The following is a 27,713-nucleotide window of genomic DNA, read 5'->3' as shown; positions in this document are numbered from 1 at the left end:
AAGAAACTGCTTGACATTTCCTGGTCCTGGTGCAGCAACAGAGGTGGTGGGGATGAGTCACTGGAGGGAAGCAGCTGGCAGTTGAGTGGGGTGGGGGAAGGAGGGCTGGTCAGTGCTCACCCTGGAGGGGTGGGGGCAGGAAGCACTGGGGGGACCTGCCTGGGAGTTCCTGAGCTCCCAGCTGCTCCTTCCCGTCCCCAAAGCTATGTGTAACAGAGTTCTCCTCACCAGGCAGGTTCACAGAGAACGAAGCTCTGGAGCAAATGAGAGGAAACCAGGAAGGGGAACCAGAAGCAGTTGTGAAAGCCCAGCTCTCTGCCTCAGTCCTTGTGTTGTGGGATGGAGGCTCCTTCTCCCTGGGTTTTGTGCCAGCTTCAATGAACCCTGGCTAGACAACTCTCACCCCAGAGCTCCCCTTTCCAGTTGAGAATGCACCAGCACTCCTGAGGCCCTCTCCCTCCGCTCCTCCCAGGCTGCCTCATAATAACACCAGAAGCACTAATTGATAACTGTCGATGTGCCTGCCCCATGTTAAGGGCTTCACGTGCAGCCTCTCTGCTAAACCTCCAATAACTCCCACCAGGTAGGCCCTGTTATTATCACCATTTTACAGATGAGCAAACTGAGGCCTAGAGAAGTGAAATCACTGGCCCATGGTCCCATAACCAGGACTTGAACCCAGATCTGTCAGGTCCAAAATCCCTGGGCTCAACCACAACAGGTTTCTGACAACATCACGTTCCTCCACACGTGCCCATCAGTGCTGAAACCTCTTTCCCCTGGCCCCAAGCCCAAAGACTAGGCCCAACCCCCGCTCCGCAGGCCGCTCTCCTGCAGTCCCAGGTGATAACAGTAGTCTCACTCCAAGCATCTTTGAAATCCAGTTACATCCCCATTCTTCCTCGTCCATAGTGGTTTCTGGCTGCAGACACTGGCAATCCCTGTGCCCACCCCACCTTCCTGCAGGGGCACAAACACAGACACACAGGCACACTCTTAAGTGCTCACTCACACCTGGCCACCAAGGAGGTGTTGCTGCCGCTGCTTGTGGAGGGCGACCAGGGCAGATGGAGCCCCTGCTGCTCACAGGTTCCTGGGGGAGCCTGGAGGGAGTGACCCTCCCACCCCTGCAACAGCCACTGGCTGCTTCCTGGCTCCATCCCCACCCCCCTGGGGCCTTGAGAGGAACACTTCATCAAGGTAAGAATCACAGTAATAATGTTAATAATAGGAATCAGCATTTCCAGTTTGCAAACCTTTTTCATCGAATCACCTCACTTGACGCTCACAAGTTCTGTGAGGCAGATATTTTTACATCCGTGCAGGAGAGGGTCGCATAGCTACTTAGGAGCAGAACCAAGGTCCTAGCCGACTTATCTCACCCTCACCAGGAATAATGAGGACTCCTCATTGTCACCGCACACCAAGCATCTATTCTTGCCTGGCATTAGGGGCACACTTAATGAATGTCAGCGTTACTCCTCACAGCAGCCCAGCTAGGTGAATTTTTTTTTATGCCCAGTGTAAAGATCAGGTAATTCAGAAGAGTTGAGGGCAGAATGGCTGCCTAAGGGATGTTTCTAAACTGGACACATCACTTTAGAAAAGTATATAGGGGCTGGGCGCGGCGGCTCACGCCTGTAATCCCAGCACTTTGGGAGGCTGAGGCGGGCGGATCATGAGGTCAGGAGATCGAGACTATCCTGACTAACATGGTGAAACCCCGTCTCTACTAAAAATGCAAAAAATTAGCCAGGCGTGGTCATGGGCGCCTGTAGTCCCAGCTACTCGGGAGGCTGAGGCAGGAGAATGGCGTGAACCCAGGAGGCGGAGCTTGCAGTGAGCCGAGATCACGCCACTGCACTCCAGCCTGGGTGACAGAGCGAGACTCCATCTCAAAATAAATACGTAAATAAATAAATGAAAAGTATATAGGGAGGAAGACAATAAGAGCCTCTAATGGGTGCTTTCTGGAGAGCGGATGCAGGGGGTTATGGATAGAGCCAGCTGCTTCTCCCCTGGTCCCCCTCCAAGCACTTTGCCTGTTATCTTGAGCGGTTACTGTTGCTGCTGTTGACTATCTGTGCAGTCATCTACAAGGGGGCTGTGAACTCTCCAAGGACAGGGACACTGTCCTGTTCACCCCTGGGGCCCCAGTACGTAGCACCTTGCCTGGCATACGGGTCAGGCACTGTCAGGATGGCCTCGTTCACAAAGGATGGTGGGACAGCCTTGGCCCAGCCTGAGCTCCCAGCCTCCCCAGCTTCCCCGTTGATAAGCTTGGGAGACTGAGCGAATACAGACACCCAGAGGGCAAAGGTTATCCACTCCAAATACCACTTAGGGTGGGAATTCTTCCTCTGCTGTCCTCATCAACCCTTCCCTGGATTCTGCTTGCATGCTGCTGGTGACAGGGCACTCATTCATGACAACTAAGGCAGCCTCTTCCATGTTGGAAAACTTGGAGTGATTGTGACAAAGGCCCCCCACTGATGTATGATCAGGCTGGCTGGGATTACAAGCACAGACCCTGCTGCTAGTCTTTAGGGTTACACCAAGCAGAGCACTGGCAGGTGTCCCCAAGTCTGGGAGGACATTGCACATGAATGACGCTGGGGGCCCTCCCTTCAGCAACCCAGAGCCCTGAGTGCCGGAAAGGCAGAAGAGGGAGTGACAAATGAATTCATCAGCCCAGCTTGGCCCAGCTCTGTAAAGGCAGTGAGGTGAGACTGAGTTGTTGCAGACGTTACTGTAGAGCCTTGAGTCAGATGGCTCCACCCAACGCACCTTAAAAATAATCCTCATCTAGAGTCACAGACTTTGACTGATTGATTCATTCATTCATTATTGGCTATCACTGTCTAGGTGTTTGGCTGGGGGCAGTGTCATTGGCACTGGGGCATCAGAGTTTATCTACCTTAGTAATCAGGACAGTTTATATTCACTGAGCACTTACTATGAACAAAGGACTGTTCTGTTTACTTCCTTGCCAAGGGCACAGACTCTCCTGCCCAATCCCAGCTCTGGTGAGGACAGTGGGAGCCTGCACGGCACAGAGTCCATGCTCAGTAAACATGAGCAGCTCCTATTAACTCTAAATCGCTACAGCAGCCACAGCCGGTTCTCACTGTTGGTGGCTCTAGGTGACTTACTTTGTCCAAGGCCACACAGGCACTAAAAGGCAGAGCCAGGATTTGAACCTAGGCGATCTGGTTCCAGAGCCTGCTCTATTAACCGTTAAGGAACTGGTGCAGACAGAACCGAGACCCGGAGTCAGAATGCCCACCTAGCTAGATGCCTGGGGCAGCCACTCACCTCTTTCTGTCTTATTTACTTGTGAAATGGAGCATGTCATCAGCCTTGCCTTCCTTTTCCCGCAGCCCCCCACCCCGGTTCCTGGCCCACTGTGACCATCAGACCAGATGAAAGAGATCCAGGCATTTCTCTAAGGAGGGCATAGGGTGGTGGGGGTTGGGGTGAAAGAGAGCACATTATTTTCCCACCCTAAGGGGTTGAGGGATCCCAGAATTTGGGGATGGGGCCTCGTCTGTAGGAGCCTGGTTCTTTTAGGCTGACACGCCACCAGAGAGCCTCCATGACCCCCAACCCTCATCCTCACCCCAGCCCCCCCATAGGATGTGTAGAGACAAAAGGTTTGACAACTGTAGCCCCAACAAGCGTCCTAGAGCCCCAGATGAGATCCTAGTCTCCTGACAGCGCAATTGACAGCAGCATTTCTGAGGCTGGATTTTAGGGTGGAGTATGAAGAAGGTGGCCGTAGTGACGGTGGGGACATGTTATTTGGCCAAGTCACACCAAGCAGGGAGAGAGAAGGGTGGGCCTAGGCTGGAAGCCTGAAGGCTGAGTGAACTCAAACTTTAACGACCATGGCCTGTAAAATGGGACTAAGCACAGCGCCCTTATGGGTTGCTGTGAAAATCAAATGAGTTAATACTTGTAACTCCTTTAGCATATGGTGTCTGGCATCAGAGAGTGCGCAGCAAACGGTGACTATTGTCGTGACTGTGTTATTACACACTTGGGTATCACCGCCAGCCAAAGCAGTCCCTTCCATTTCAGACATCGGCCTGGGCCCGGGAGGCACCGCAAGGCTATTTAAGATGGTGTGGTTTGCACATCTACGTTGATCGTCCCAAGAAAGGGGCACCGTCTGCAGAACTTGCCAGGAAAGTCATCCTGGGCGGCGCGGGCCACGCCAGGGTCTCCCCGCGCGGCTTCCTCCCCTGGTGCCTTCTCTCGGGCGCGCGTGCGCCTCCTGCAGGCGGCCCCCGGGAGAGCCTCGCGGGGGAGCCGGGAGCCCGGTTTCCCCGCCAACCCCCATCCCGCCCGCCCCGGCGGCCACCCTGGGGGCGAGGCAGCCCGGCGCGTGGGAGGGGACGGCGCGCCATTGGCTTGTGCGCGGAACCGAGAGGAGGGACCAGCGCGGGCCGCCAGACTCGGTAAGCCCCGGCCGCGCAGGGCGCCGCGCGCAGTCCAGCCGTTCCGGCCCTGCCCTGTCCTGCCCTGCCCTGCCCTGCACTGCCCGGCCCCGCACGGGCGGCGCGATGTGAGGCGCCCGAGCCCGGAGCCTCCGCCTGGCATCAGCTCCACGCAGCCCGGCGCCGGCACGCGCGAGGCCCGTAAGTTCTGCTCCCCGCTGCCGCTTCCGAGCCGCGGACTTTCCCCTCCCGCCGCCCGCCGCCTGCGCAGCGCAACCCAGCGGGGCTCCTGCGGCCGACGGGACCGCAGGGGGGCGGCCGGGACCCCGCGCGCGCTAGCCGGGTGCCCCGGGACATCTCGGCACCCGCTGAGCCCGCTGGGACCCCGGGGGGTCGCCTCCCCAGCTCCCCAAGGCGCCGTCCCGCAGCACCTCCTGTCTCCCCTGCGCGCTCTCCCCTCGCCGCCCCTCCCTCTGACTCGGTTTCCCCTCTCCCCTGGCTCCGCGGTCGCCCTCCTCCTGGACTGCTTATTTCGTCCTCGGCCACTGCCTCTCGGGCTCGAGCTTTCTGCTTCGGAGCAGGAGAGAAACGGAGCGAAAGCAGTTTCTGTCTGCCTGGGGTCTGACTCGGTCCCCCGCGCTCGGTTCTCTGTCCCCTCCCCCTCCCGCCATTGTTCCCGGCCGGAGGAGTGCACGGCGTAAACTTGCGAGTTCCCCCAGTCTTTGCCCCCGCAGGGCCGCGGACGGAGGTGGTGGCGGAGTTCCCGCTGTCCACAAGTCTGGCCCGACCTTCTGGGGCGGGGGCCTGGGGGCAGGGGCCCTGGGCCGGAGGACCCGGGGCCGCCTAACGGCTCGGAGCTCCCCGCCGAGGACACCGGCGCTCAGGCCCGGGTCTCAGAAAGTGGGTGGGTGTCTGGAGCGGGGACATCAGGGACAGATTGCAGGGGGAGGGGCAAGGCTGAGAGAGTCCCCCGTCCCCAGGCTGGAAAGGGGCGGGCAGAAACCCAGGCCGCGCCTTAGCCCAGTTAGGGGGTGGGTAGGGGACGCACAGGTGGAGACGCCCCCCACTCTCCCCGAAGTCGCGCGATCTGCAGGAAGGGGGCAGTGTGGGGCCACTGGCCGGGCGCTGGGTGGGCTAGGGCCCTTGCCGTGGTCAGAACACTCGCACCTACCCGGAGGAGGCTGTGTGGAGGAAGGGCCAGAACGCCGCGCCCACCCCGGCGCGCCCCGCGGGGCGGGGCGGGGCGGGGCGGGGTGCTCGCCTTGGGTCCCCTCGCTCTACCCTCCTTCGCCCTGACCCGGTCTCGGGCTTCCGCCTCTTCCTGGAGCCCGTGGGGAGTGGGTTTCTCCGCAGGAGAGATGGAGGCTGGGGCAAGAGCAGCGCGGAGGCCAGGAACCCCGAGGCTCCTCCAAAGCCCAGAGCGGCTGGCCAAGGCCACCTCACCGCCCCACTACCCCGCACTTCCTGGTTGGTTTCTTTCAAACAAACTTCTTGACCGGGCGGGCCTGCGGGGAGAAGTCACCGGGGTTGCCCACCCCAACTATGTGGTCCCTTGGACCTCCACCCCTGACGGCCTGTGGAGAGGGGACCAGGACCTGCGGCCCGCAGATCCCAGGGACGCGGGGGTCGTTTTGTTGCAGAGCCAGGAGGGGGCACTGTCCGCCCCTTAGCCTCAGTCCCAGACTTCGAGAAAGGAGAGAAAAGATTTTTCTTGTTGGGTTGTCAGGAAATAAGACTATTCTCCAGGCTTCTGTTGTCCCATCTGTAAAATGGGTCGTCTTGTTCCTGAGGCCCCTCTGTCCCCACCATCCCAGGAGGCCCCTGCCCTGGCTGCTGCTTTCCCAGTCACATGTGGTCAACTTCCTCCGTGCTTCCAAATTTGGAGTGGAGGGCTAAGGCCAAAAGCCCCTTCACCCATGTCCAGCTGTCATGACCTGCCGGCTCTAGGACTGCGACCTATTTTCTGCCCAGCTCTGCCTCCAGGCCCCTTGTGGCTTCTCCAGCTCACACCCAGCCTCCCAAGTGCTTTTGATAACCCCACCTCTGTGGGAAGCAGGGCCTGCCCTTCTTGGGGAATGGGGGAGGAGGGGCTGGAGTTAACAGGAATGCCCCATGGTCGCACAGTTTGGGGCTGTTCTTTACTTTTGCTTATTGAACAAAATGTTTGTGAGCATTACAGCAAAAATGGCTTATGGAGCAAAGTGCCAGGGGCAGTTTCAGGCACTGGGGAGACAGCTGTGGACAAAATAAAAATTTTTGTCCTCATGGAGCTGATGCTTAAAAGCAGGGGGCAGGGGGAGGCAATTAGCTAATAAAAACAATAAGCAAATTATATAGTGTACTGAGGGGTGAAGGGGAAAAGTTGTGTTGGGGGTATTGAGGCCAGGGACCGGGTTATCATTTTAAATAGGGTGTCAGGGAGGCCTCCCGGAGGAGGTAACTTTTGAGCTACAGCCTTGAGGGAGATGAGGGAGTGAGCTGTGTAGACAGAGCACAGCCCATGCAAAGGCCCTGAGGCTGGAATGTGCCTGCCCTGCAGCTAGCGGGAAGTGAGGGGCTGAGGAAGAGTGAGTGACTGAGAAGGGATGAATTCCTCCCATTTCTCAGGTGAGGGAAGTGAGGCTCAGAGACAGTATATCAGTCACCCCAGGACACACAGGCCAGGAGAGGCAGCTGCAGGGCGGGGTCCCTGATGTTCTGACTCCTGGTCCACAATACCTCCCCGGCACCCTGCGTCTCACTGTTTATCCTGCTACACCGGTTGGACCCCTCCCAGGGCCAGCGCAGCATCGTCCTCCTGCCCCAAAGTGACCCTTGCTCTCTCTCATCCCACTTCCTTCCTATGACCACTCCCTTCTGAGCACCCAACTCTGACCCGGCACATGATCCCTAGAAGGGGACCTGCTCTGAGGCAGATTTGGTCAAGGGGGCAACTGAGGCAAGGAAGTAGAGTCTTCTAGTCTAAAAATAATGAGCAGCATTATTACTGAACATTAACTACAGAACAGGCACTGTTCTGGATGTTTTTTTGTGCATCTTCTCACTGGTGAGAGGTTGGTGTCATTATTACACCCCATTTAAGAGATGAGGAAACTGAGGCCCAGGGAGGCAAAGTCACTGGCCCAAAGGCATACACCTCATAAGTGGTAGAGCCAAGATGAAGCACAAGCCTTTTAAGTCATGAGCTAGTCCTTTAACCACTAGGCCAGCACCCCATGACTGGGGAGACAGTCAGTCCTGGACTATGGCTGTGGCTCATCTTATCCTGCGAAAAGGGCAGGGACCCTTCCACCTGCCTCCCCCAACTCACCCAGAAGACAAATCACCACTTGCTTTTGAAGAAACGGGCTCAAAATGTGGAGCATCCCTTTGAAGAAGCTCCTCTCCTTTCCTCTCCCTTCTCCCACCCTCTTCTCCTGCCCTCTAAGTTCCTGAACAGCCACGGGGTGGGGGAGGAGCGTGGGGAGAGTGGGGGGCAGGGAGGAGAGGGAGGTGCCTGCTGCATTCTCACCAGACCCCTAGCCCCTTAGGATCTGGAAGTCAGGCTGTCCTGATGACAACACCAGCTGCCCTTGAGGGCCCTGACATGGGCACTGGGCCAAGGGGCAGGCTGGCCTGTTCTCTGAGTGGAAAAGGACAGGAATTCTTCCTGTTCTGCCCATGTGAATGACCGTCGAGACAGGAAGAACCTCCCAGTGACTTCTGAGCGGTGATGGAGGCCATCAGAGGGCCTGATCCCCTTGCCCACAGCAGCAGCTTCAGACCCCCGGGGGAGGCGCCCAGGAATGCCTCCTTCTTGCCACCTGCTCTGCCCTGACCTCTCGCCCTCTTCAGCACAGTAGGGAATGTTCATATTCGTCCCTAAAGCTTTGGAAATGTTTCTGTTGAAAGGTTGGGCTTTCCTCTGCCTTTCTGGAAATTGGGCCCCTTCAAAAAGAAAGAGTAGGAAGACAGGACCTTTGTGCCAGTCCAGGCCGAGGGGTGGCGGGACTTGGGGGTGGGGCAGCTTGAGCTGGGGCCCAGCAGGGACCTGGAGTGTGGCCGCTGTGAGGCAGCGCTGGCAGGGGCCCTAGAGACCACATTCTCATTTTCTTAGACAAAGAAACTGAGCCCCAAAGACAGGGCCTGGCTTACCAGTGATGGCAGAATCTGCCTGTGACCTCAGCTGTCCTATCTCCGAGCCCAGTGACTCAGGACGCACTGCCACCTTCCAGCTCCAGGACAAACCTTCCACTACCAGATCCCAGGGCACATGTTCCTGAAGGTTCTTGGAAATGGGGCATGGAAACTTTCTCAACTGCAGAGCTGTGTCATGGAGACGGGGATTGCCACCACACGGGACTCGCATCCTGTGCCCGCCTCTCCCGGCCAGTTCCGCTCTGTCCTCACTCTTTGCAGCAGCCCGGACACTGAGCCCAGTGGTGATGCTTAGATGATGAGGAAGACGGATGCTGCAGCTCCGCCCTCCACTGGCTCAGGATCTGCTTGAGAGACAAGACTGACTAAGGCAGCCCCAGCCTTTGGAATAACGATGCTCTCGAGGGATGGCCTGATAGCAAGCCAGCTGGAGCCAGCCGAGGCCCATCCACCGGGTAGCCTCGCCTCGGCTTCCTCCTTAGCTGTGGGCCTCCGATGAAACCTGCACCCCAGAGGCCGCTGTGAGGATGTCAGTAGTGCAGCCGCTTTCATAAAGCCTCTTTTGTGTCCCATGACTTCTAGATTAGCTCTCTAGCCCCCGACAGCCTTGTGACTCAGGGACCACTGCCCCATTTACGGTGGAAGGAAGGGAGGCTCCTTCAAAGAGGAGTTTGTCTGCCCAAAGGCACAAGGCTAGTAGTGCAGAGCCAAGATCTGAACACAAGGCTTAGTCCCTAAGCCTCTCTAGTACAGCCATTGACAAGTGGCTTCACTGCCTGAGGGCCCAGGCGATAGATTCTGGGCTCGGGGATCCCTAGACCCCATCCTGTCCAAGGGGCCGACGGCAGCCCTGGGAGGGACCGCAGCTGGAGCAGATGACGCAAGCTCTGGACCTTCTATTCCGTCCCGCCCTCCAGGGAGCAGAGATTCTTTCTCCTGCCTCCCCTTCTCTCTGGCCAGGGGCCTGAGGCTCTGGCTCTCACTGCCAGCACCCCGCCCCCAACTCTGTGTTGCCCTGTCCCAGACCCCATTTCCAGCTATTTTGTACCAAAGCGATAACAGAACAATGGGGCTCCCTGCATCCCTCCCCAAGTCCTGCTGTAGTCGCAGGGCCTTAACCCAAGGGAGGCTGGACCCCAGAGAGGAGTCCAGATGCTGGCGACCGCCAGGGACTTTCCGGGGGAGTTGCCATGGGGAAGATGGATTAGAGCTCAGTTCACGTCCACCAAACACCCCCCACCCCCACCACCGCACACATTGCACACACACACCAGCTCCTCTCAGGATGTCCAGTTAAAGAACAGTTACCTTGGCTTAAATTCCAGCTCTGCCACTTACCTCAAGGGACACTCGAATAAGTCACATGAGCCTTTGTTTTCTCATGTGTAAGATGGGGGTGATAATATGGCCATTCTCATAGGGTTGTGGTGGGGATTGCAGGGGATTCATGGTCTTGAAGTACTTGCCCCGCTCCTCCCAGCACCGGCGTAGGTGGCCCTGGGGGCAGTCTTCCTTCTGCCCCATCACAGAAGCTCTTGTTTGGAAAGCCAGTGGCTTCTTGGCTGAGGTGCGCAGCAGCAGCGACTCCCCCCTTGACTCACAGGGAGGCTTGGCCACTGATGGATGTTCTGGGCCCCTTCCTCTTCCCTCCCTCATCTTCCCCACTTCCCTGGCCAGTCAGGTTTCCTAAGCCAGCCCTCACGGGGCATAGTCTTCATGCTGAGGACAGCTCGGCAGTCCATCTGTTTCTATGGAAACCAGGCTTCCTGGGAAAGAGACAGGGGGTTGGGGAAGTCCTCCAGGATCTGCATGGGAATGACGCCTCAGTCCCATCTGATCTGGCCAGGGCAGAGCCTGGGCAGCCACCTTATTCATGTTATTAATTGCTGTCCTTGACAGAGTACACACCAGGGGCCAGGCTCCTCAGCTGCACTTTCTCATCATCACACATCACAAACCTGTGGGCTTCGTATAGACATAGTAGTCTGCTTTCACAGATGAGGACATGGAGGCTCAGAGAGGTTAAGTAACTTTCCTGAGGTCACAGAGCAATGAAGAGGAGTAGGGATTTGAGCCCAAGTTTTCCCAATCGTTATAAATATGCTTACCACCTCCCTGTCTGTCATCCTCTCCTGACTCTTGTACCCCCAACAAGCCCCTCTCTTCCTGGCTGGTTTAGTCTTGGGGGCTTTGCTGGTTCCCGCCTTGCCCCTGGGAACCATGTGGAGGTGCTCTTCCCTGGCCTCAGATTCCGCAGCAGATGGGGAGGTGGGAGGGACTGCAGGGAGTCAGATCTTGGCTGAAGAGGGCCTCTTAACTCCTCCCAACTCATTCATTCAATCACAAATGCCTGTTGAACTCCTCCTGTGCCCGGAGTTGTCCCAGGCTCAGAGAACAAGACCCAAAGAAACCCTTGCCCTGGGGCACTCCCCTGCGAGTGCTGCCACAGCTTTCTGAGGAGGTGGGGGCCATGGCAGAGGCCTAGCGTTCTCATGCAGTCCTCTAACCTTCACTGCCACCCAGACCCCCCACTGCCAGCTCCTCTGCCAAGAGCATTTGCACCCCCTCCCCTGGAGTCTTCAGCACCCCATGAGTAAGGCAAGTAAGGTGCTGTGGTGTGATCCCCATTGTATTGAGGGCTGAGACTGCTCGCTTAAGGCCACCTGACCAAGAGAGAGTGGCCACTTTTGAACCCAGTTCTGCCTAATTGGAAAGCCCTTTCCTGCCCTGTGCCACCAGCTTCCATGTGGCCTGGGGCACAGCCTCCCCTCAGCCTGCCACGTCTTACCTATGGGCCTCTGAGTGTGCTGGTTGGGCTTAGCCTGACAGCTGCTCATTCCACCTGTGTTGACAAAGTGCCTACTGTGCACCCCAGCCTCACGGGGAGATAACACGGAGGGGCACAGTACGAGCCATACCTTCAGACTGGTTGGTCTTGGGGAGCCAAACTGCCGTGAAATGACCAGGAGTAGAGGCTATAAGTGGCCAGTGGCTGCAGACACTGAGACCCGTGAGAGTCTGGAGGAGGATGAGGACCCAGTGCCCTGGGAGGGACCCTGGGAAGAGAGGCTGTGTGCAAAGATAGCCTGGAGGAACAAGGAGCATGGTGGGGGGACAGAATGTCCCAGGGACCTTCTCACTTGGGTAAAGGGTCAGCAATGAGAACCACTGTTGAAAGGTTTGCTGGCTGATCGGGAATATGGGCGAGAGCAGCTGGCAGGGCAGAGGGGAAAGGTTCAGGATCCCAGGCCTGGGCCCTGGGAGCCATGTCCTCCCTTCTTGCCAGACAGGTGATGTGGGTGGAGGGGTGGCTGTCCTTGCTGCCCCTGCCCCCAGCCTCCTGCAGCCTGGCTCCTGGGGGAAACCCCCGGGGGCCCTTCAGAAGGCAGTGGGGCAGAGCAGGAAGCTTCACAGCACTGATGGCAGGCTTTTTCCACTATGCATGGCTGAGTGGAGAAAGGGAAGTGGAAGGAGGGCCAGACTCCTTCCTGGGCAGGGCACTTTCCCCATGGGCGCCCGCGTGCACTCCTTCTTTCTCTCTCCACCAGCACTTCTGCAAGGTGAGCGTTCTCACTACCCCCATTTCACAAGAGGGGAAACTGAGGCTAGGAGAGCTGTAGCGACTTGCCCAAAGCTGTGCAGCTGGCAAGAGGGCAGAACCAAGACTCAAACCCAGGTCCCCCGCCCCCAAAGCCGGGGTTTGGACATAGGGTCCTCTGTCCTCACTTAGGCCTGAAATAAACACCTGGAGTGGCCCTGAAGGGGAGGAAAGGTCAAGGGGAGACCTCAGGGGTGTGTGTGCAGCTTGCCTCGCCGGTGGGGCAGGTGAGGGGCTGCTGGGTGGATCGGATCATTGCAGGGCCCAGTCCTGGGGGTGAAGCAGGGGCGGAGCGCAGTTCTCAGAGCAGTTATCTGTGCTGGAAGGTGGGTGTGGGGCCCTCCTCCCTGGAGGTCAAGATTCCATTTTCCCTGTGGGGCCACAGGGGCCCTTTGTGAGTGATGCCCTCCCTGCTAGGGTGGGCTTGGGAGATGGGCACAGTGTTCTCACCAGCTCAGATGCCTGTGGATGAAGATTGTCCCACCCATGAGTAATTCTGTCCAGGACACCGCAGTGCCCACTCTTCCCAGCCCCAGCAGGTGGGCACTGACACGTCCCACAGCCGTTGATTTGCAGCAGCTGTTGTTGGCTCTGGCCTGGGGTGCAGAGGGGAATGCTCTGTGTGTATGTGTGTGTGTGTGTGTGTGTGTGTGTGTGTGGTGTTTGTGTGCTGTGTGTGGTGTGTGGTGTATGTGGTTTGTGTGGTGTGTGTGTATGGTTGTGTGTAGTGTGTGGTGTGAGTGTGGTGTGTGTGTAGTGTGTGGTGTGTATGGTGGCTGTGTGTGGTGGTGTGTGTGGTAGGTGTGTGGTGGGTGTGTGTGCATGGGGGTATGTGTGGTGTGTGTGTGTTTTGTGTGTGCATTGTGTATGGTGGGTTTGTGTGATGTGTGTGTGCACGTATGTGTGTGGTGTGTGTGGTTTGTATGGTGTGTGTGGTGTGTATGTGTGTGGTGTGTGTGTGGTGTGTGTGTGTGGTATGTGTGTGATGTGTGTGGTAGGTGTGTGGTGGGTGTGTGTGGTTGTGTGGTGTGTGTGCGCGTATGTGTGTGGTGTGTGTGGTGGTTTGTATGGTGTGTGTGGTGTGTGTGTGGTGTGTATATGTGTGTTGCGTATGTGTGGTGTGTGTGTGTGTGTACTGTGTGTGTGCGGTGTGTGTGTGTTAGTGGAGAGGGGTCAGCAGGTAGAGGAAAGCAATGCATCCAATGCCTGGAAGCTTCTGCCCCTCGGAGGTGGGCCATGGACACAGCCTGAGCCTGGTGGGCAGTGGCTGAGCACCAGCCTTGTGCCCGGGGACTGAGATCTGGGGCTTTGCCCAGTGGGCTGGAGAAGTTAAGCAGTGCTAGTTAGATCCATTTCCCACTCCTCCATGGCCTCCATCCCGGTGCCTGCCACATGGGAGGCCTGGGGAGGGTGGCAGTGTCTGTGTCTGATAATTGCCTGTCTTCACTGGGGACTTGCTGTGGGCCAGGCACTTCCCCATGGCTTCATGGAGACTACATCTTTTATTCCCACAATGTCTCTATAAGATAGGACACCTTATTTTCCCAACTACACATGGGGAGACTGAGGCAGGTAGAGGTTAAGTGACTGACCTGCCCACAGGCACACCCAGGCAGTGATGGGTCTGGGATTCAAATCCAGGGAGTGACCTCAGCAGTTAAGCACTTACCCATTAGGTCTTCTGGCTTGAGCAGTGAGCTGGCTCTTTCTAAAGCACTGTCTGTCCATTATTTTGTTTCTCCTGAGACCAGCTGTAGGGGAAAAGTGAGGTTGGCTGTTTTCGTTTCACAGATGAGGACCCCGGAGCTCAGAGAGGAAAAGTAACTTGCTGTAGTCAGTGGCTAGCAGATCAGTGCCCCCTCCCCCGGCCAAGGCTGGGAGCCTGTCCCACCACCCATGTACCTTGCTCACAGTAGACCTCACTAAATGCGGTTTCCTCAGGCAAATGTGCAGGTGTTTTGCTGAGTGCTGTGAGCTTTTCTTTTTGCCCCGGGCTCCCTAGGAGGTGGGAATGACGGCTCCATTTCACAGATGGGGAAACCGAGACTCAGAGCACAAGGCCACACAGCAGGAAGAGGTAAGGTAGGACTGAGGGAGGCAGCACATCTGGCCTGGGAGAGGGGTTAACCAGCCAGGAGGAGCTCGTAGAAGGGCTGAAATAAAGACCGACCTTACCGAGTGTTGGTGAGGATGTGGAGGAACTGGAACACTACTGCATTGCCAGGGACATGCAGTGGCATGGCTGCTCTGGGAAACAGTTTGATGCTTTCTCTGAAAGTCCAACAGGGATGTACCACACAGCTCAGCAATTCCACCCCTGGCATTTACCATAGAGAAATGAAAACTTACGGTCCCACAGAAACGCGGGTTTGTGGCAGCTCTATTCGTAATCATCAACAACTAGAAACAACCCACACGGCCTTCGGTGACCGAATGGATAAACAAGCTGTTACACGTAGCCCAGGGAATTACTGCGCTCCAGTCGAAAGGAGTGGTCTCTTGACACACACAGTCACTTGGAGGAATCTCAAAGGCATTCTGCTCAATGACAGGAGCCAGCCTCAAAAGGTTCTACGCTTTATCATTCCGCTTACGTAGCATATTTGAAAACACAAAAGCCATAGTGTCAGAGAATAGATCAGTGGTTGCCAGGGTAGAGGAGTGAGGGGAGGGTGTGGCCAGCGCCGGCGAGTTTTTGGGGTGATGGAACTGCTCGTTGTCTTGATCTGGAGCTGGTGGCTACAAAAATCTATATGTGTGTCAAAATTCAAATAACTGCACAACTGAAGCCCGTCAATTCTGCTGTATGTATTAAAAGATAAAAGGCCACGGGGAGGCTGGAAGAGGAAGGGCGTGGGCCAGGCAACATCCTTGGCTGAGGAACAGGTGAAGGACCCGGTTCTCACCAGTGGCTTAGTGACTTTCAGGGCAGCCTCGCCTGGCCGCGGGAGGGACGTGGCTAGTTGTAGCTTCTATCTGGGTTCACCAGAAGGCAGTGGCTAGCAGCTGAGGTGATGGGACAGCGTCCTGGGCCCTCCAGGAGCCGGGTGATGAAAGGTTAGGCTCTGGCTTCCCTGGCAGGGTGGGGTTGGCCTCCTGTCCTGATGGCTGGCACACACCGAAGCATTAACCCGGAGTCTCTTGTGTGCCGGGTGTGGGACTGCCGTCACAGTTACCACCCGCCGCTGTCTCCTTTCACCATGGGGCCTGTGTGTGGGGAGGAGAAAGGCGTATCCACTCCCTTTTGTGGATGAGGAACTAAAGCCAGGGGGCGTAGGAGGGTAGTTTGGCCTGGAAATGACATCACACTCACTAAAGACCGCCAATAGCAACTTTTGCAGTGTTTTTCCCAATGCGACTTGGTATACTGCCTCCCTAGCTGATCCGGTCTACAGCCACATTATTCACAGACCCCACAGTTTGAAACCGTGTCCTGATGTTTGTTCGGGTGCTTTAAGACACCAGGAGGCTCAAAAATGGGAGGTGACCTGGGGACATCCCCGCACTCTGCCTCTGGCAGCCCTGGCTGGGGCTGGAGGGTGAGATTTGCTGGGGGCCACAGGGCACTGAGACAGCAGGGTCCCCTGGTGGAGGGCCCGGTGGCTTCTGACCCTGTCTGTAGATGGGGATGGCTTTTCTGCCGTGCCAGAGGGTGGGTGCAAGTGGGAATGAGATTCTGGAAGTGGTCCAAGGTGGGAAGTGGCACGACCGTTATTCACCCTGGTTGGCATTGAAGCCCTGGGAGCTTGGTTTCGTCATTTGCAGCGTGGCCGTCAATAGTGCCCATCTTGCAGGGCAGCTGTGATTAGAGAAGCCAGGGCCACCCCGGAGCCAGCCTCTGAGGCTTCACCTCACCCCGTTTACACTTCTGTCTCCTCTGCATAGATTTGGCTGCCTGAGGACGCGACGGGCACTCAGCTTCTCTCTGCATCTCAGTCGCCCAGCACAGGGGCTGGCACGCAGTAGGTGCTCCCAACCTGGCCCAAGATGTTGCTGGCGGTGGGGGGAGTGGGGGGCTGGGGAGGATCATGGGCAGACCTGGGGTGCCGGGAGGGGCTGGTGGGGGGCTGAGGGCCGGGAGGGCAAGGCCTGAGCAGGGAACCTAGACCACCTCAGCGTCCCTGTCAACACCCCTGGCAGCCTTCTCTGGCTCTGCTGGGTATGAGGGCACCCCCTCCCCTTCTTCGGTCTTGGCAGGTTTGAAGGGGGGTGGCAGGGAGACGGGAGAGGGGCTCACCGGCCTGCAGGATTGAGCAGAAGTTTGGTGGGGGCCCAGACCCCAGAACTCAGAAGCCCCTGCCCCAGGCTTGGACAGACCCTCCCCTCTTCTAAGCTTCATTTGCGCCATGAATCCAGGCTCCTTTCCTCCCCATCCCCCCAGGAAGCTTGGATGTGGCCGCCATCCAGGCCCAACTGCCCTCTCCTGGGCCCTACGCCTCCAGGGCTGGCTCTAAGGCACCATGCAGCCTGTCAGATGGGGTGTGCCGTGTCCACCTAGAGCGGACCGGCTCCCAGAGCCTCAGGGGCCCGGGAGAGCCTTTCCTCAACCCACTTGACAAGGAAGCCAGCTGTACTCCCCCTGCTGCCCTGGGCTCGTGGGGAGGCCTCAGCAGGCCTGGTGTGGGGTGTGGCCTTCCCCTAGTCAGGCCCCTTCCCCTGCGGTCTGGAAGCTGGGTAGGAACTGTGGCCTGAGGCAGGTGTCTCCCCTCAGCCCTTCCGCAGAGGCCGGGCGGGAGGAGAAGATGGCGGCCAAGCAGCCCCCGCCTCTGATGAAGAAGCACAGCCAGACGGACCTCGTGAGCCGCCTGAAGACCCGCAAGATCCTCGGCGTGGGCGGGGAGGATGACGACGGGGAGGTGCATCGCTCCAAGGTGGGGTGCAGAGCAGGGGCCTCCGGCACCCACTGGGGAGGCCAGGCTGACCCACCATTAGGGGAGAAGGTTAGCCCAGGCCCAGGTAGCCGCAGGAGTTCTAGGACTTAGCTGATTTTCCTAGAAATGCAACGGCAATGACGGGAATAACGAGATCGTTAGCATTAAGTGCCTATTACATGCCCGGTTTTCCAGCAGTTGCTTTTTAAATCTTCTTGTTGGCACTAGAAGATGCAGATACTGTAAAATCATTAACCCATTTTATAGATGAGGAAACGAAGGCTCAGAGAGGTTAGGCAACTTGCCCAAGGCCACACCGGTAAGTGGCAGGACCATGCTTCAAGTCTGCATTTGGCAGAGCCCTGAGCTTTCATACCTCATCATCACATTTTCAGCTTCTTTTAAACCCTAGTGTCAAGGGGAAGCAGGAGAGGGGGTGGCCTCATGTGACCCTCCCCACCTGGGCGACCCTTTGGCCAAGCTGAGGTGCCCAGGGGGGTCCCTGGGTGTGCAGGGCTCTGGGAGGATGAGCGAGTGGGGGCGCTGAGAGCTGCCCTTACCCTGGTTGCCTCTGACCCCCTCTGTCCACAGATCAGCCAGGTCTTGGGCAATGAAATCAAGTTTACTGTTCGGGAGCCTTTGGGGCTCAGGTGAGCATTTGCCTGACTTTTTGGGGGAGGGGAAGGCTGGGAGGGGCGGAATGCATAAGACCCCACCTCATTTGGCCTGGTCCCTGGATTTTATTTTGTCTCATTACCTCCCCCAAACCTGCCATCCCTGGGGATCTGGGCTGGAGAGGGGAGGGTCCCCTGGGGCAGGGCTGTGACCTTCTTTCCACGCCTCCCAGGGTCTGGCAGTTCGTCTCTGCTGTGCTCTTCTCCGGCATTGCCATCATGGTGAGCCCCCACCCCCAGCCCCTGAGATCTGGCCCTGTGTGGCTCCCTCAGCCCTTCTCTGGCTCACTGGAGGCACCTCCTCCATCCTGGCCCCTCGTGCAGGGGCCCATCTGTCAGGCTCTCGGGCTGCCTCTGGGAACCTGACTCCTACACTGCCACGCCTGTGCCCTCTCCAGGAGCACACTAGATCCCATGGTTTGTGGCCTGACTCCTTGTCCCAGGAACCCTGGAGTTTTCTGTCCTGGCATGGGGGCGGGTGGGGACAATTTGGTCCAGATCCTGGACTGCCCCCAAGGATGCTGATCCTGCTCCTGGGGGGGGAAAGAAAACGTCCGTGGGAAGCATCAGCTGTCACCCCCCACCCTCTCCCAAGCGGGACCTCTGAGCCCCTCTCGCTGCCCACAGGCGCTTGCCTTCCCTGACCAGCTCTATGATGCCGTCTTTGATGGAGCCCAGGTGACCAGCAAGACCCCCATCCGCCTCTACGGCGGTGCCCTCCTCAGTGAGTACTGCTGGGGCGGGCCCTGGGGGAGGCGACGGGCAGCTGGGAGACCCAGCGGGGCTGAGGAGAGCACGGGGGTCCGTGCCCGGGCACCCCTTCCTTTCTTCGGCCGGATGCTGCAGCCCACACCCCGGCCTCTGATGAAGCGCTCTGCTGGGGATGTGCTGCCATCTTGTGGCCGTTGGTGGAATACACCCAGGGGGTTGGAACTTGCCGTTGCCACCGTCTGCAAGGAGCGCTCATAAGTGTGTGCACTGCCCCTGGGCGTTGTGGTACAGAGATGGAGGAGGCCCAGGCCCAGCCCTCTAGGACTTCACAGCCTAGAGGAGAGGCAGATCAATTCAGTGTCTGCAAAACTCCTCGCACCCACCCTATTTTATCCCCAGAGCCACTTCTGTTTGAACCACGTCTGTTTCCTCTCTAACCTGAGATGCACACGTTAGGATTTGGAATTACAGTTTTTAAAGCTCAGCATAGGTAATATGCCTCTGTTTCTACGAAATATTCTGTGGCTCCCTATTGCCTACAGAATAAAGGCTGAGCTCCTCTGGAGTTAGGGTTGTTGGAATAAAATAAATGCACACCCGGTGGCATGTCTGCTACCAGCAGACACTGGGCTGGCGGGGCCTGCTAGAGGCCAAGCCAGTGGTTCTTCTGCTAAAAAGTATGGTTCATCCCCCGCTCCCCCGGGGGAGTTCCTTAAAGTGAGTCCTTAACGGGCTCAGGTTTTCTGTCTGGGAGTCCACGTGAAAGAAACCCGATCATAGGACCCGGTTACCCATTAAGTCATGAACTCCATCAGCGCAGCATCCTCCTGACAGAACCGGACATGAGCAGGGGCCAGCAGCTCAGTCCTCCCCCTTTATAAAGAGATCGAGTCTCAATGCAGGGAAGTGACTTGCCCAGTGTCGCACGGGGCCTTGGAATGACAGGAGCAGGCTGAAGCAGCAGCATTGAGTCTGGAGGGGACAGGATCGGGGACAGACAGCTTTGATTTGAGAAGTGTGAATAGGGGCGGAGGCATGGAGTCCAGGAACCCAGCTGTCTTGCAGCGGTGGCCAGAAGAAGCAGGAGCAGGCCTCCTGCCCTGCTGGGAGGGAGTCAGCTGTCCCAGCCCAGCCCCCTCTTCGTCTCTTGCCCCAGGCATCTCCCTGATCATGTGGAACGCTCTCTACACGGCTGAGAAGGTCATCATTCGATGGACCCTGCTCACCGAAGCCTGCTATTTCGGGGTCCAGTTCTTGGGTGAGTCCTGAGGTGGGCAGTGAGGGAGGCTGATGGGCAGCTTCGTCCCTGACCTGCCTGCTCTAGCCACCTGGGTGTATGGGAAGTGATGAAAACCTGTCTGTGGGAGGCTAGGGAAGGGATAGAGGGATAAGGACTCACCTGGCTGTGTTTACCTGCACACCTGTGCACACACACCTAGCACACATGCCTGTAGCTTCCCAAATCCACACACTTGTATCTATGGCCTTGCACACACATGTACCTGCAGCCCCCCACACCCACTGCCCACTGTACCCAGCGCCTGTGTAATAACACGCATTCGATTTTGCCCATCTGCTGTGCCCCAGTTCCTGTCACATGGGACACATCAGAGCAGAAACATCTGTGGGGTTGGCAGGGGCAGGGGGCAGGTCCTGTGCTTCCCACCTGGGAGGATCCTGGGCTCAGAGTGAAGTCAGGGAGACGGCCACACCAGCGCTCCGGGCTGGGGGGCAGCGCCAGGGCACATCCCCTCCTCTGACCCTGTGGCCTTGCTGACCTCTCTCCCACAGTGGTCACTGCCACACTAGCTGAGACGGGCCTCATGTCCCTGGGGATCCTGCTGCTCCTGGTCAGCCGCCTCCTTTTTGTCGTCATCAGCATTTACTACTATTACCAAGTCGGCCGAAGACCCAAGAAGGCCTAGTTGCCCGCTGGGCCTGGGGCCCTGCCCATGCCTGGGCCAGAGTGGCACTGGGGCCTTGGCTTCCCTTTGACTCCTGGAAGGCAGGAGGGTCCCCTGCCCTGCCCCAGTCCTGCCCCAGGGAGGCAGGGGGTGGGGGGCCTTCCTTTCCTCCTGGGCACTCCGTGTGCTGTGATCTCCTGGGCTTTCAGGCTTGACATGCTGGTTTGGGGAGAGACAGGGCCTCTGCTGCCCTATTCTTCACCCTCACAGTGATACCTCCTTTCCTTAGGTCTCTTGGCCTCCAAACCCCTCAACAGACACTGACTAAAGTCAAGCTGGAGTCATGAGGGTAGTGAGCTAAGTCGAGGGTCCAGCCTCTTCTCCCAGGAAGCCCTTCTTGCTTTTGAGAGAGGCTGTGACCACCCCCCATCCTTCTCCCTACACTCCCCGCCAACCTAGTGCCCAAGCAGCTAAACTTGGCTTCCTTCTAATCCTGGAAAACCCTATATCCCTCCTCCCAAATCTGGCCCTCTCCACATGCACACCCTGAACACACACACAGACACACAACACACACACACACCCCGAACACACACACAGACACACATACACCCATGATGTGAGCAAGCACACACACAACACACACACACACACACACACACACACGTGCGCCTTCACACCCCAGCTGAGCACACACAGGCAGGGTGCGCTGTCTGAGATGGCACCTCCCTTTCAGCCGTTCTTCAAGAATGGGCCACACACAGCTAGAAGTCCTGTCCCAGCTAGAAGTCCTGTCCCTACTCTCCTGGCCTGACAAGATGAGCTCTCCGGGGACCTTGCTCGAGGGCACTCTGCCTCTACCCCAGGACACTGGAATGCCCTGGGAGCCCCCTCCCTGTAACCAGCCTGAGTTCAGAGGCAGCCAGCAGCTGCACCCACAGGCCCTACAGACAAAGGGACACACAGCCCCCAGTGGAGACCACTGTAAGTGGTGGGGCTGGGAGAGGAGGAACAGAAGGAAGGCCATAGTGCTCCCTTGCCCCTTGGCATGTCCCCCAAGGCCTGTTGGCCACTGGGCTCAGCCTGTCCCCCACTCCTCCCTGCTTCCCGGTGAGCTGCCCCCCACACCTGCAGCCTGGTCTGCCTCCAGAGTCTGGCTGAGTGGGACCGGGTGGCCCTCAAACTCAGCATGGGAAATAAATAGAAACATTTCAGCGGGCTACCTCCCCTCATCTCCCCCGCCCTGTCCAGCGCCCTGGCAAAGGCTGACAACTGGCTGTCTTGGGGCTGAACAGCTCCTGCCCTGCCTCTGAGGGCCCACCAGCCTGTGCTGCATACCCACCGCCCGGCTTCTCCCTGCGGGCCCGCCAGCCTGTGCTGTGTACCCCCCGTTAGTCCCTGATCCCAACCCTCTCCCTTCTGCCAGCACACCGACACACACACCGAAGTGGCGAGCCCAAGCCCTGGGGACAGGTGTAGGGAGAAAAGCAGCCCCAGGCCTCAGACTCGCTTCCCATACTGGCATAGAGTGGGGGATGGCTGGAGGGCGTCTATAGGTACAGCCCGCTCTGGCTGCTGCCAGGTGGGCCCCTGCGAGGGGTCCTCACCCCTGTCCACCCTGTGCCTGGCTGTCCCTGCACCCAGATACAGCAACATGGCCTGTACCCAGCAGAGTGGTGGCACCACCATGGTTACAGTGGATGCCCCGAGACTCTGCTTGGTAAGCGTGGCGGAGCAGAATGGGAGGCTGGACCCTGAGGAAGGGCCCCTCTCCGGGCATCTGTCTCTTGCCACCTGAGCCCGTGCCTCTCTCTAAAGAGCTGCCTCCCTGCTGCCGAGCCCTGGCCTGGCCACGAGCCGCTACTGCCTCCCACAGGCGGGGCCGCCAATGGGCAGTGCCCTCAGGCCGAAGCCTCAATCCCCCATCCTAGCCAGGCCTAATCCTCGAATAGCGGTGGTTGGTTTGTCCTCCCATAACTGCAGGTGGATTCCACCTGGGGAACGAGGCTGCGTGTCGGGCGTCTGCTGGCCCTGAGACATCCAGTCTTCCACACTCAACTGTGGGATGGGAGGGTGGCGTGGCCTTACCCCATGGGGCTGTCCAGGCTCTGGCACAGAGCTGTGCTCACAAAATACTGGGTGGCTTGGTTAGACCTAATTGTAGTGGAGCCTGCGGGTGAGGGTGAGGGAGGGGGCTGCAGGTCAGGTAAGACCTGGAAGACAGACGTACAGCCTGGAGGGCAGGGGGACTCTAAGGCAAGAAGATTTACAGTTGGGAAGGAGGCAGTGGCAGAGGGGCGAGGGACAGAGGGGCCCTTAAGTCCAGCGAGGAAAGCTCGGTGTGGGCCTGCTCTCCGCTCCATTTGGGGTGACTTGGAGCACCTCTTCTCCCAGCTCCCTCTAGCCATCAGCAGCCTCTTGTCAAGCTTCTGCCTTGCCCCAGTCTATCCCCAACCCCAAATCAAGACCACCTTTCTTCACGGTCACTATTTATTCTTTGTTCCTTTTTCTTTTTGTAAGAAACATTCACAAAAACCAGTGCAAAACCATCAGTGTGGGCGTCCTGTTTTATATTACAAAACTTCCTCTGGATATATCATATAAAAGGGGGTCTCACCGGAGAGAAATGTGATAAATTAGCTCTGCAATCTACGGCAAGGAACATAGACAGTTTTTAAAATAGACTTTCATGGGGGAAGGAGGAGGGGGCCTCGGCTGGTTTGGGAAATCCTGTCTGGGCCCCTTAAGCATGGATAGAGACATAGACAAGGGAGGCTGCGGACAGGCCTGAGCACCAAGGCTAGAAATTAACAGGGACCCTGGGGAGGGGCCCTCACCCCCAGCCCATAAAAAGATATTCCCTTTAAGAGGCAGTAGCTTCAGAGCAGGAAAGTGGCTTTCAATACAGGCGGGGTTTGTGATGAGCGGTGTAGTCTTCTTGTTCCTTGCCCTGTTAGTGGGGTCTGAGGAAGTCTCTGTTACGGGCTGTTGTATTTCGGGGTGAAAAGAAACAAAGAGGTATCCCTGCCCACCCCTCCTCCCCAACCCCCAGCCACCACCAGAACCTGCTGTGGGTTGTATCTGGACCAAGCCAGCTAAACCCTGTTTCTCCCTGTGCTCTGGAGGGAGGCTCAAGCCTGATTTGGGCTGAGCTTTCTTTGCCTTGCCTCCAAGGAATGGCCTCAGGCAGTCTTGCAAATAGCTACCAGCCTGGGCGAATGCCAACAGGAGCAGAAACTGCCTGTCTTCCCTTTCCAGCCTAAGAGGGTGGCCAGTGGCTGGCTGGGGGGCTGAATCAGGGCTGACTGAGGGTTCCTTGGCACATTTGTAGAAAGCTGCTGAGGGGCAGTCTTGTATCCGCCCTTGAACCCACCTTAGCCAGATTTCCCTTCGTGACCAGCCCTTTCTCCTGGGTCCTCCCTCTGACTTGTATGGGCCCCAGAAGCCTGGGATGCCCCTGGATTAGAGCCATAAAGCTGTGCAATTTGCCTCAGTCCTGCCCAGCGTGGGTTTTTTGTTTTTGTGTGTCATCCTCAGACCAGCCATTTGCTGCTTCCAAAAAGCTGGGGCTAAGCGTGTGGGTGGTTCAAGAGGGGCAGCCCCCAGGCCCCAGGCTGGGCTGCGGTACCAGTGGCAGGTCCACCTGGGTCTCAGGAGCTTAGCTTCTACGGAGCTCAGGTGTCATTTATGGGGTTGCCAGAGCAAGCTGTTAAAGGGAGAATTTGGTAAGACTGAGCTCAGAGACCTGGTGGGAGGGCCAGGACTGGCGGGCACAGCAGGAGGAGATTAGAGGAGGGGCCACCTGAATCTTTGCAGCAAGCACAGAGCTTCTGGCTGCATCTCAGAAGGGGGCGGATGCACAGGCCGGGGAACACTGGGCTCTAGGCTGTGGCTCTGAGTGTCCCTGGTGACTGGAAAGCCTGAGGGGAGGCTGGAAGCTGATACAGGGTGCCGGTGGCTTGTGAGACAGAATGAGCTCTTCCTGAAGAGGGACAGAGGGGAGAGAAGAGAGCAGACATCACCCTGCTCCTTCCATCCCTGCCTGTGGCAGACATCACTAATCAAACTTACGGTGCCTGGTAGACATCACTAACTCATCAGGATTGCACCGCCACCTCTCACTGAGCCCAGACCAAACCCTAGATCCCCAGCACAGCCTCCAGCAGCCACCCCTGATCTATCAGGGTAGGAGCATCTTGCAATCCAGTTGCCAACACTCGTCTAGAGTTTGAGAACTGAATACTTGTGGGTGTGCATCTGTGAGTCTCCCTGCCCAAGCCTGGAGGGAATACTAAGAAATGTGCGGACAGTGAAGAGACAGGAAACCTTGTTGCAGCAGAAATGGCCTCGATGCCTTCGGGATTCTTTAGCCTGGAGAGAAGAGGGCTCAGGGGAGTCAATGTGTGACCTTAATGCTCCAGGAAGGAGAGCAGGCAAGTGGGATGCCGTGGACGGAGCCACAGAAAAACAGAAACCTCTTCTGTATATTAAGCTGATGCTAAAGTCAGAGCAGTCCAAAGGCAGGAGGCTGCCTTGGGAGGTAGTAAGCTCTCTGTCCCTGGAGGTATGTAAGAAGAGGGTGGAGAAGTCTTGGCAAGGATCTTGAAGAAGATCCAAGCCTCAGTTCTGGGTGCGGAGAGGGAGACCCAGATGATCTTGGGGATTTCTTCCACTCTTGGAGCTGGGGAGTTGGGGAAGGACAGGGAAGGGGGTGGCATGTGGGGAGAGGCGGGCAGTGTGCACAAGGGAACGTGATGTGCGCCCCTGTGTGTTCCTGGGGACTCAGAGAGGTGTGGGGAGGCAGGAGGGAGGGTGCAGTGGGAAGTCATGGAATGGTGTTTTCTTAGCTGTAGAGCAGGGAGGAGGCAGTTCCTGGCTGGCTTGCCCTCTCTTGTCTGGGGGAACCGGGATGCTGAGGCCAGGGGTGCATGTGGGTAGCAGAGCTGACAGAGTCCTGGATGCAGTGACAGCAGCCTGGAGACAACTCAGCTTCTTTTCAGAACTGTCACGCCTGTGCTGTGTGTCTGTGGATGGGTCACTGTCCTCTCTGGGCCTTTGAGATTATTTGGTCCAACAGATGGTGAAAGCAAGGATCCTACCAGCTGGGCCATTCTTGGATGCCGTGTTAGCAGCTCACTCTTGGCCCCGGCCTGAAGGGGGAACAGTCCACCCTCCAGTGGACCAGGGATTGCGCTGTGGGTTCTGAGTCCTCCAAGACGCGGCAGCTGAATCTCCGTGCGGCCCCTGGGCTTTGATGACTTCTCTGAGATTTGCTTTTGCCTCCTTGTTGCCTAAATCCTCACTTTCTTGGCATCAGGTCCTGGTGCAGTGAGGAGAGAGGGCCCAGGGTCTGGCTGGACCAAGGAGGGTGCTGGGCCTGGTGTTCCTTTGGTCTCTAGAGCAGCCTGCATCCTGGGCCAGGCGCTGGGGTCTCTGGAGAGCCCACGGCACCTGCCCTGAGTCCAGGCGAGGATACATCAGTCCATACTTTTGTCTTCATTTTGTTAAAAAAATAGCTCTATTCCCCTGGCCCTTCTCCTGGCCATCTCTGATGGCCTCATCTTCTCCCCTGGGGCCAAGAGGACAGCGGGGAGGGGCAGGGGAGGACATTGGGTGCTGGGCAGTGGTGGGTGGGGCGAGTCTTCAGGCTTCAGGCCACACCCTCTACTGTATGCCCCGGAAGAGGCACATGGCAAAAATCATGGCGAAAAGCTGCAAAAAAAGAACAAAAGCAGGAACTGGCTTATCAGGCTGGGCCCTTTGTGGGCTGCCCGGCCCGCTCCAGGGGAAGGGGTCATCTGCCTCCGGGGCCGAGTGAATGCCTGTCACCCTGGGGCCAGCCCTTCTCACCAGCCCCTACCTGGCTTCCTTTATGTGGTGGAGTCATGGATCAGGAAGACTTTAGAAGCCGAGTCTTGGGTTCAAATCCAGCCCCCCGACATACCAGTGGTGGCCTTAGGCAAAGCACTTCCCTACACTGGGCCTGAGTATGTATCCAGAGCTCGCCATGTGCCAGGCACAGTTTTTTTTCTTTTTTGAGACAGAGTCTCGCTCTGTCGCCCGGGCTGGAGTGCAGTGGCACGATCTCAGCCCACTGCCACCTCCGCCTCCCGGGTTCAAGCAATTCTCCTGCCTCAGCCTCCGGAGTAGCTGGGACTACAGGCGTGTGTCATCACGCGCAGCTGATTTTTATATTTTTAGTAGAGACAGGGTTTCACCGTGTTGGCCAGGATGGTCTCGATCTCTTGACCTCGTAATCTGCCTGCCTCGGCCTCCCAAAGTGCTGGGATTACAGGCGTGAGCCACAGCGCCCAGCCAAGGAACAGTTTTAAGTGCTTTCTTGGGAGGTATGTAACCTACCTGAGGTCACACAGCCACCAGCAGGGGAGCTTGGGTTTGAGTCCCAGGCATTGTGACCCCAGAGCCCATGCTTCCAACCCCTGCAGGCTCCCCTCCAGCTCACAGGAAGGTGGTGAGATTTAAGTGTAATGCAATTACCTAATGATGTAATGTGCCTCTTACTGAGAAGATGCTCAGTAAAAGGTTACCAGGACTGCTATGAATAGGCAGGCAGCTGCAGCCTTTCCCGGAGTTATGCGCTCCATCCCTGAACACCTGTCTGAGGGCCTGGGGTGGTGGGGCAGGGAGACCCTAGCTCAGGGACTCTGACCAGATTTGCTGATGTTCCCACGGCCAGAGCTCATTGCAAGTAGCCGAGGAAACAGTCCCCAGACCACACAGGTCATGGCCAAATCACCAGGAGGCTCACTGGGGTGGGGAGGGGCTACCGGGACAGGGCCATGTAAAGGTCTCCATCTTGAGCAGGATTCTGCCTCCCATGGGGCTGGCCTGGCTGGGAGTGAGGCAGCAGATCAAGTATACGAATGCTGCTTCCTGAGCCCCAGCGGCATGCTGTCCCCGTCATCTGTAATCCCTCTGTGCCCTGGAAGCAGGGTGATCAGCCCATTTTGCAGATGAAGAAACTGTGACTCAGACATCCTGCGTCTGGAGAGGCAGAGCTGGGAGCCGGACTCTAGGGCCCATGCTCTTCCTTCATGGGACACGTCCCTGAGATTTCCCCGGGCTTGCTGCAGATTTATCTTGTTCATTGTTGCCTGCCATGAGAGGACTTGCTCACCTACGACAGTGCTGGCGAAGAGTGGGGCTCAATGTGTGCTTGTTGAATACATGAATGAATAATAAATGACCCCTCCCTCTCCGCCATCCGCAGTAGCCTCCACAAAACTGCACTCGGTGGCGCTGCAGGCACAGTGGGAAACCAGGCAAGGCGAAGTTCATGGTGCCAGGTGCCCAGGCTGCTGGAGGGGGAAGCTGAGGATCGGGCTGCCTGACTTCCTTCTCCCGCAGGCCGAGGACTG

At 57.6% G+C, this 27,713-nt stretch overlaps 2 protein-coding genes and 1 pseudogene across 7 annotated transcripts in view; 2 read left to right on the top strand and 1 right to left on the bottom strand.

Annotated features, from left to right (window-relative positions):
• The first annotated feature begins 4,428 nt into the window (after nt 1–4,428).
• Nucleotides 4,429–22,883, top strand: TP53I11 (tumor protein p53 inducible protein 11). Of its 2 annotated transcripts, XM_030828681.1 has the most exons (7): nt 4,429–4,640; nt 16,886–17,045; nt 17,637–17,695; nt 17,893–17,941; nt 18,347–18,443; nt 19,587–19,688; nt 20,222–22,883. In XM_030828681.1, exons 2-7 carry the CDS (start codon nt 16,917–16,919, stop codon nt 20,353–20,355), a joined length of 570 nt encoding a protein of 189 aa, XP_030684541.1. In that variant the 5' UTR covers nt 4,429–4,640; nt 16,886–16,916; the 3' UTR covers nt 20,356–22,883. The 2 variants fall into 2 exon arrangements, with proteins under 2 accessions (XP_030684541.1, XP_030684542.1); XM_030828682.1 differs by lacking the exons at nt 4,429–4,640; nt 16,886–17,045 and having other exon boundaries at nt 17,656–17,695; nt 18,347–18,366.
• Nucleotides 21,740–22,883, top strand: LOC105738946 (annotated as a pseudogene). The gene has a single exon (XR_001114789.2). The product of XR_001114789.2 is annotated as an uncharacterized LOC105738946 (transcript).
• A 7-nt stretch (nt 22,884–22,890) lies between these two features.
• Nucleotides 22,891–27,713, bottom strand: part of TSPAN18 (tetraspanin 18) — a 202,237-nt gene continuing 197,414 nt past the window's right edge. For all 4 annotated transcript variants that reach the window (XM_030828679.1, XM_030828680.1, XM_030828676.1 and 1 more), the window contains one exon: nt 22,891–26,046. In XM_030828679.1, coding sequence (XP_030684539.1) covers nt 25,999–26,046 — 48 coding nt within the window. In that variant the 3' untranslated portion in view covers nt 22,891–25,998. The remainder of the gene's footprint in view (nt 26,047–27,713) is intronic.

Source organism: Nomascus leucogenys, chromosome 15 (genome assembly GCF_006542625.1).
Source record: "Nomascus leucogenys isolate Asia chromosome 15, Asia_NLE_v1, whole genome shotgun sequence".
Taxonomy (NCBI): Eukaryota; Metazoa; Chordata; class Mammalia; order Primates; family Hylobatidae; genus Nomascus; species Nomascus leucogenys.
This window is presented reverse-complemented; position numbering and strand designations above follow the sequence as displayed.

Coding starts and splice junctions, on each gene's coding strand:
- TP53I11 (XM_030828681.1), top strand. CDS start 16,917: ATGGCGGCCAAGCAGCCCCCGCCTCTGATGAAGAAGCACAGCCAGACG. Junction 17,046..17,636: donor GGGAGGTGCATCGCTCCAAG/GTGGGGTGCAGA, acceptor CTCTGTCCACAG/ATCAGCCAGGTCTTGGGCAA. Junction 19,689..20,221: donor TTTCGGGGTCCAGTTCTTGG/GTGAGTCCTGAG, acceptor TCTCTCCCACAG/TGGTCACTGCCACACTAGCT.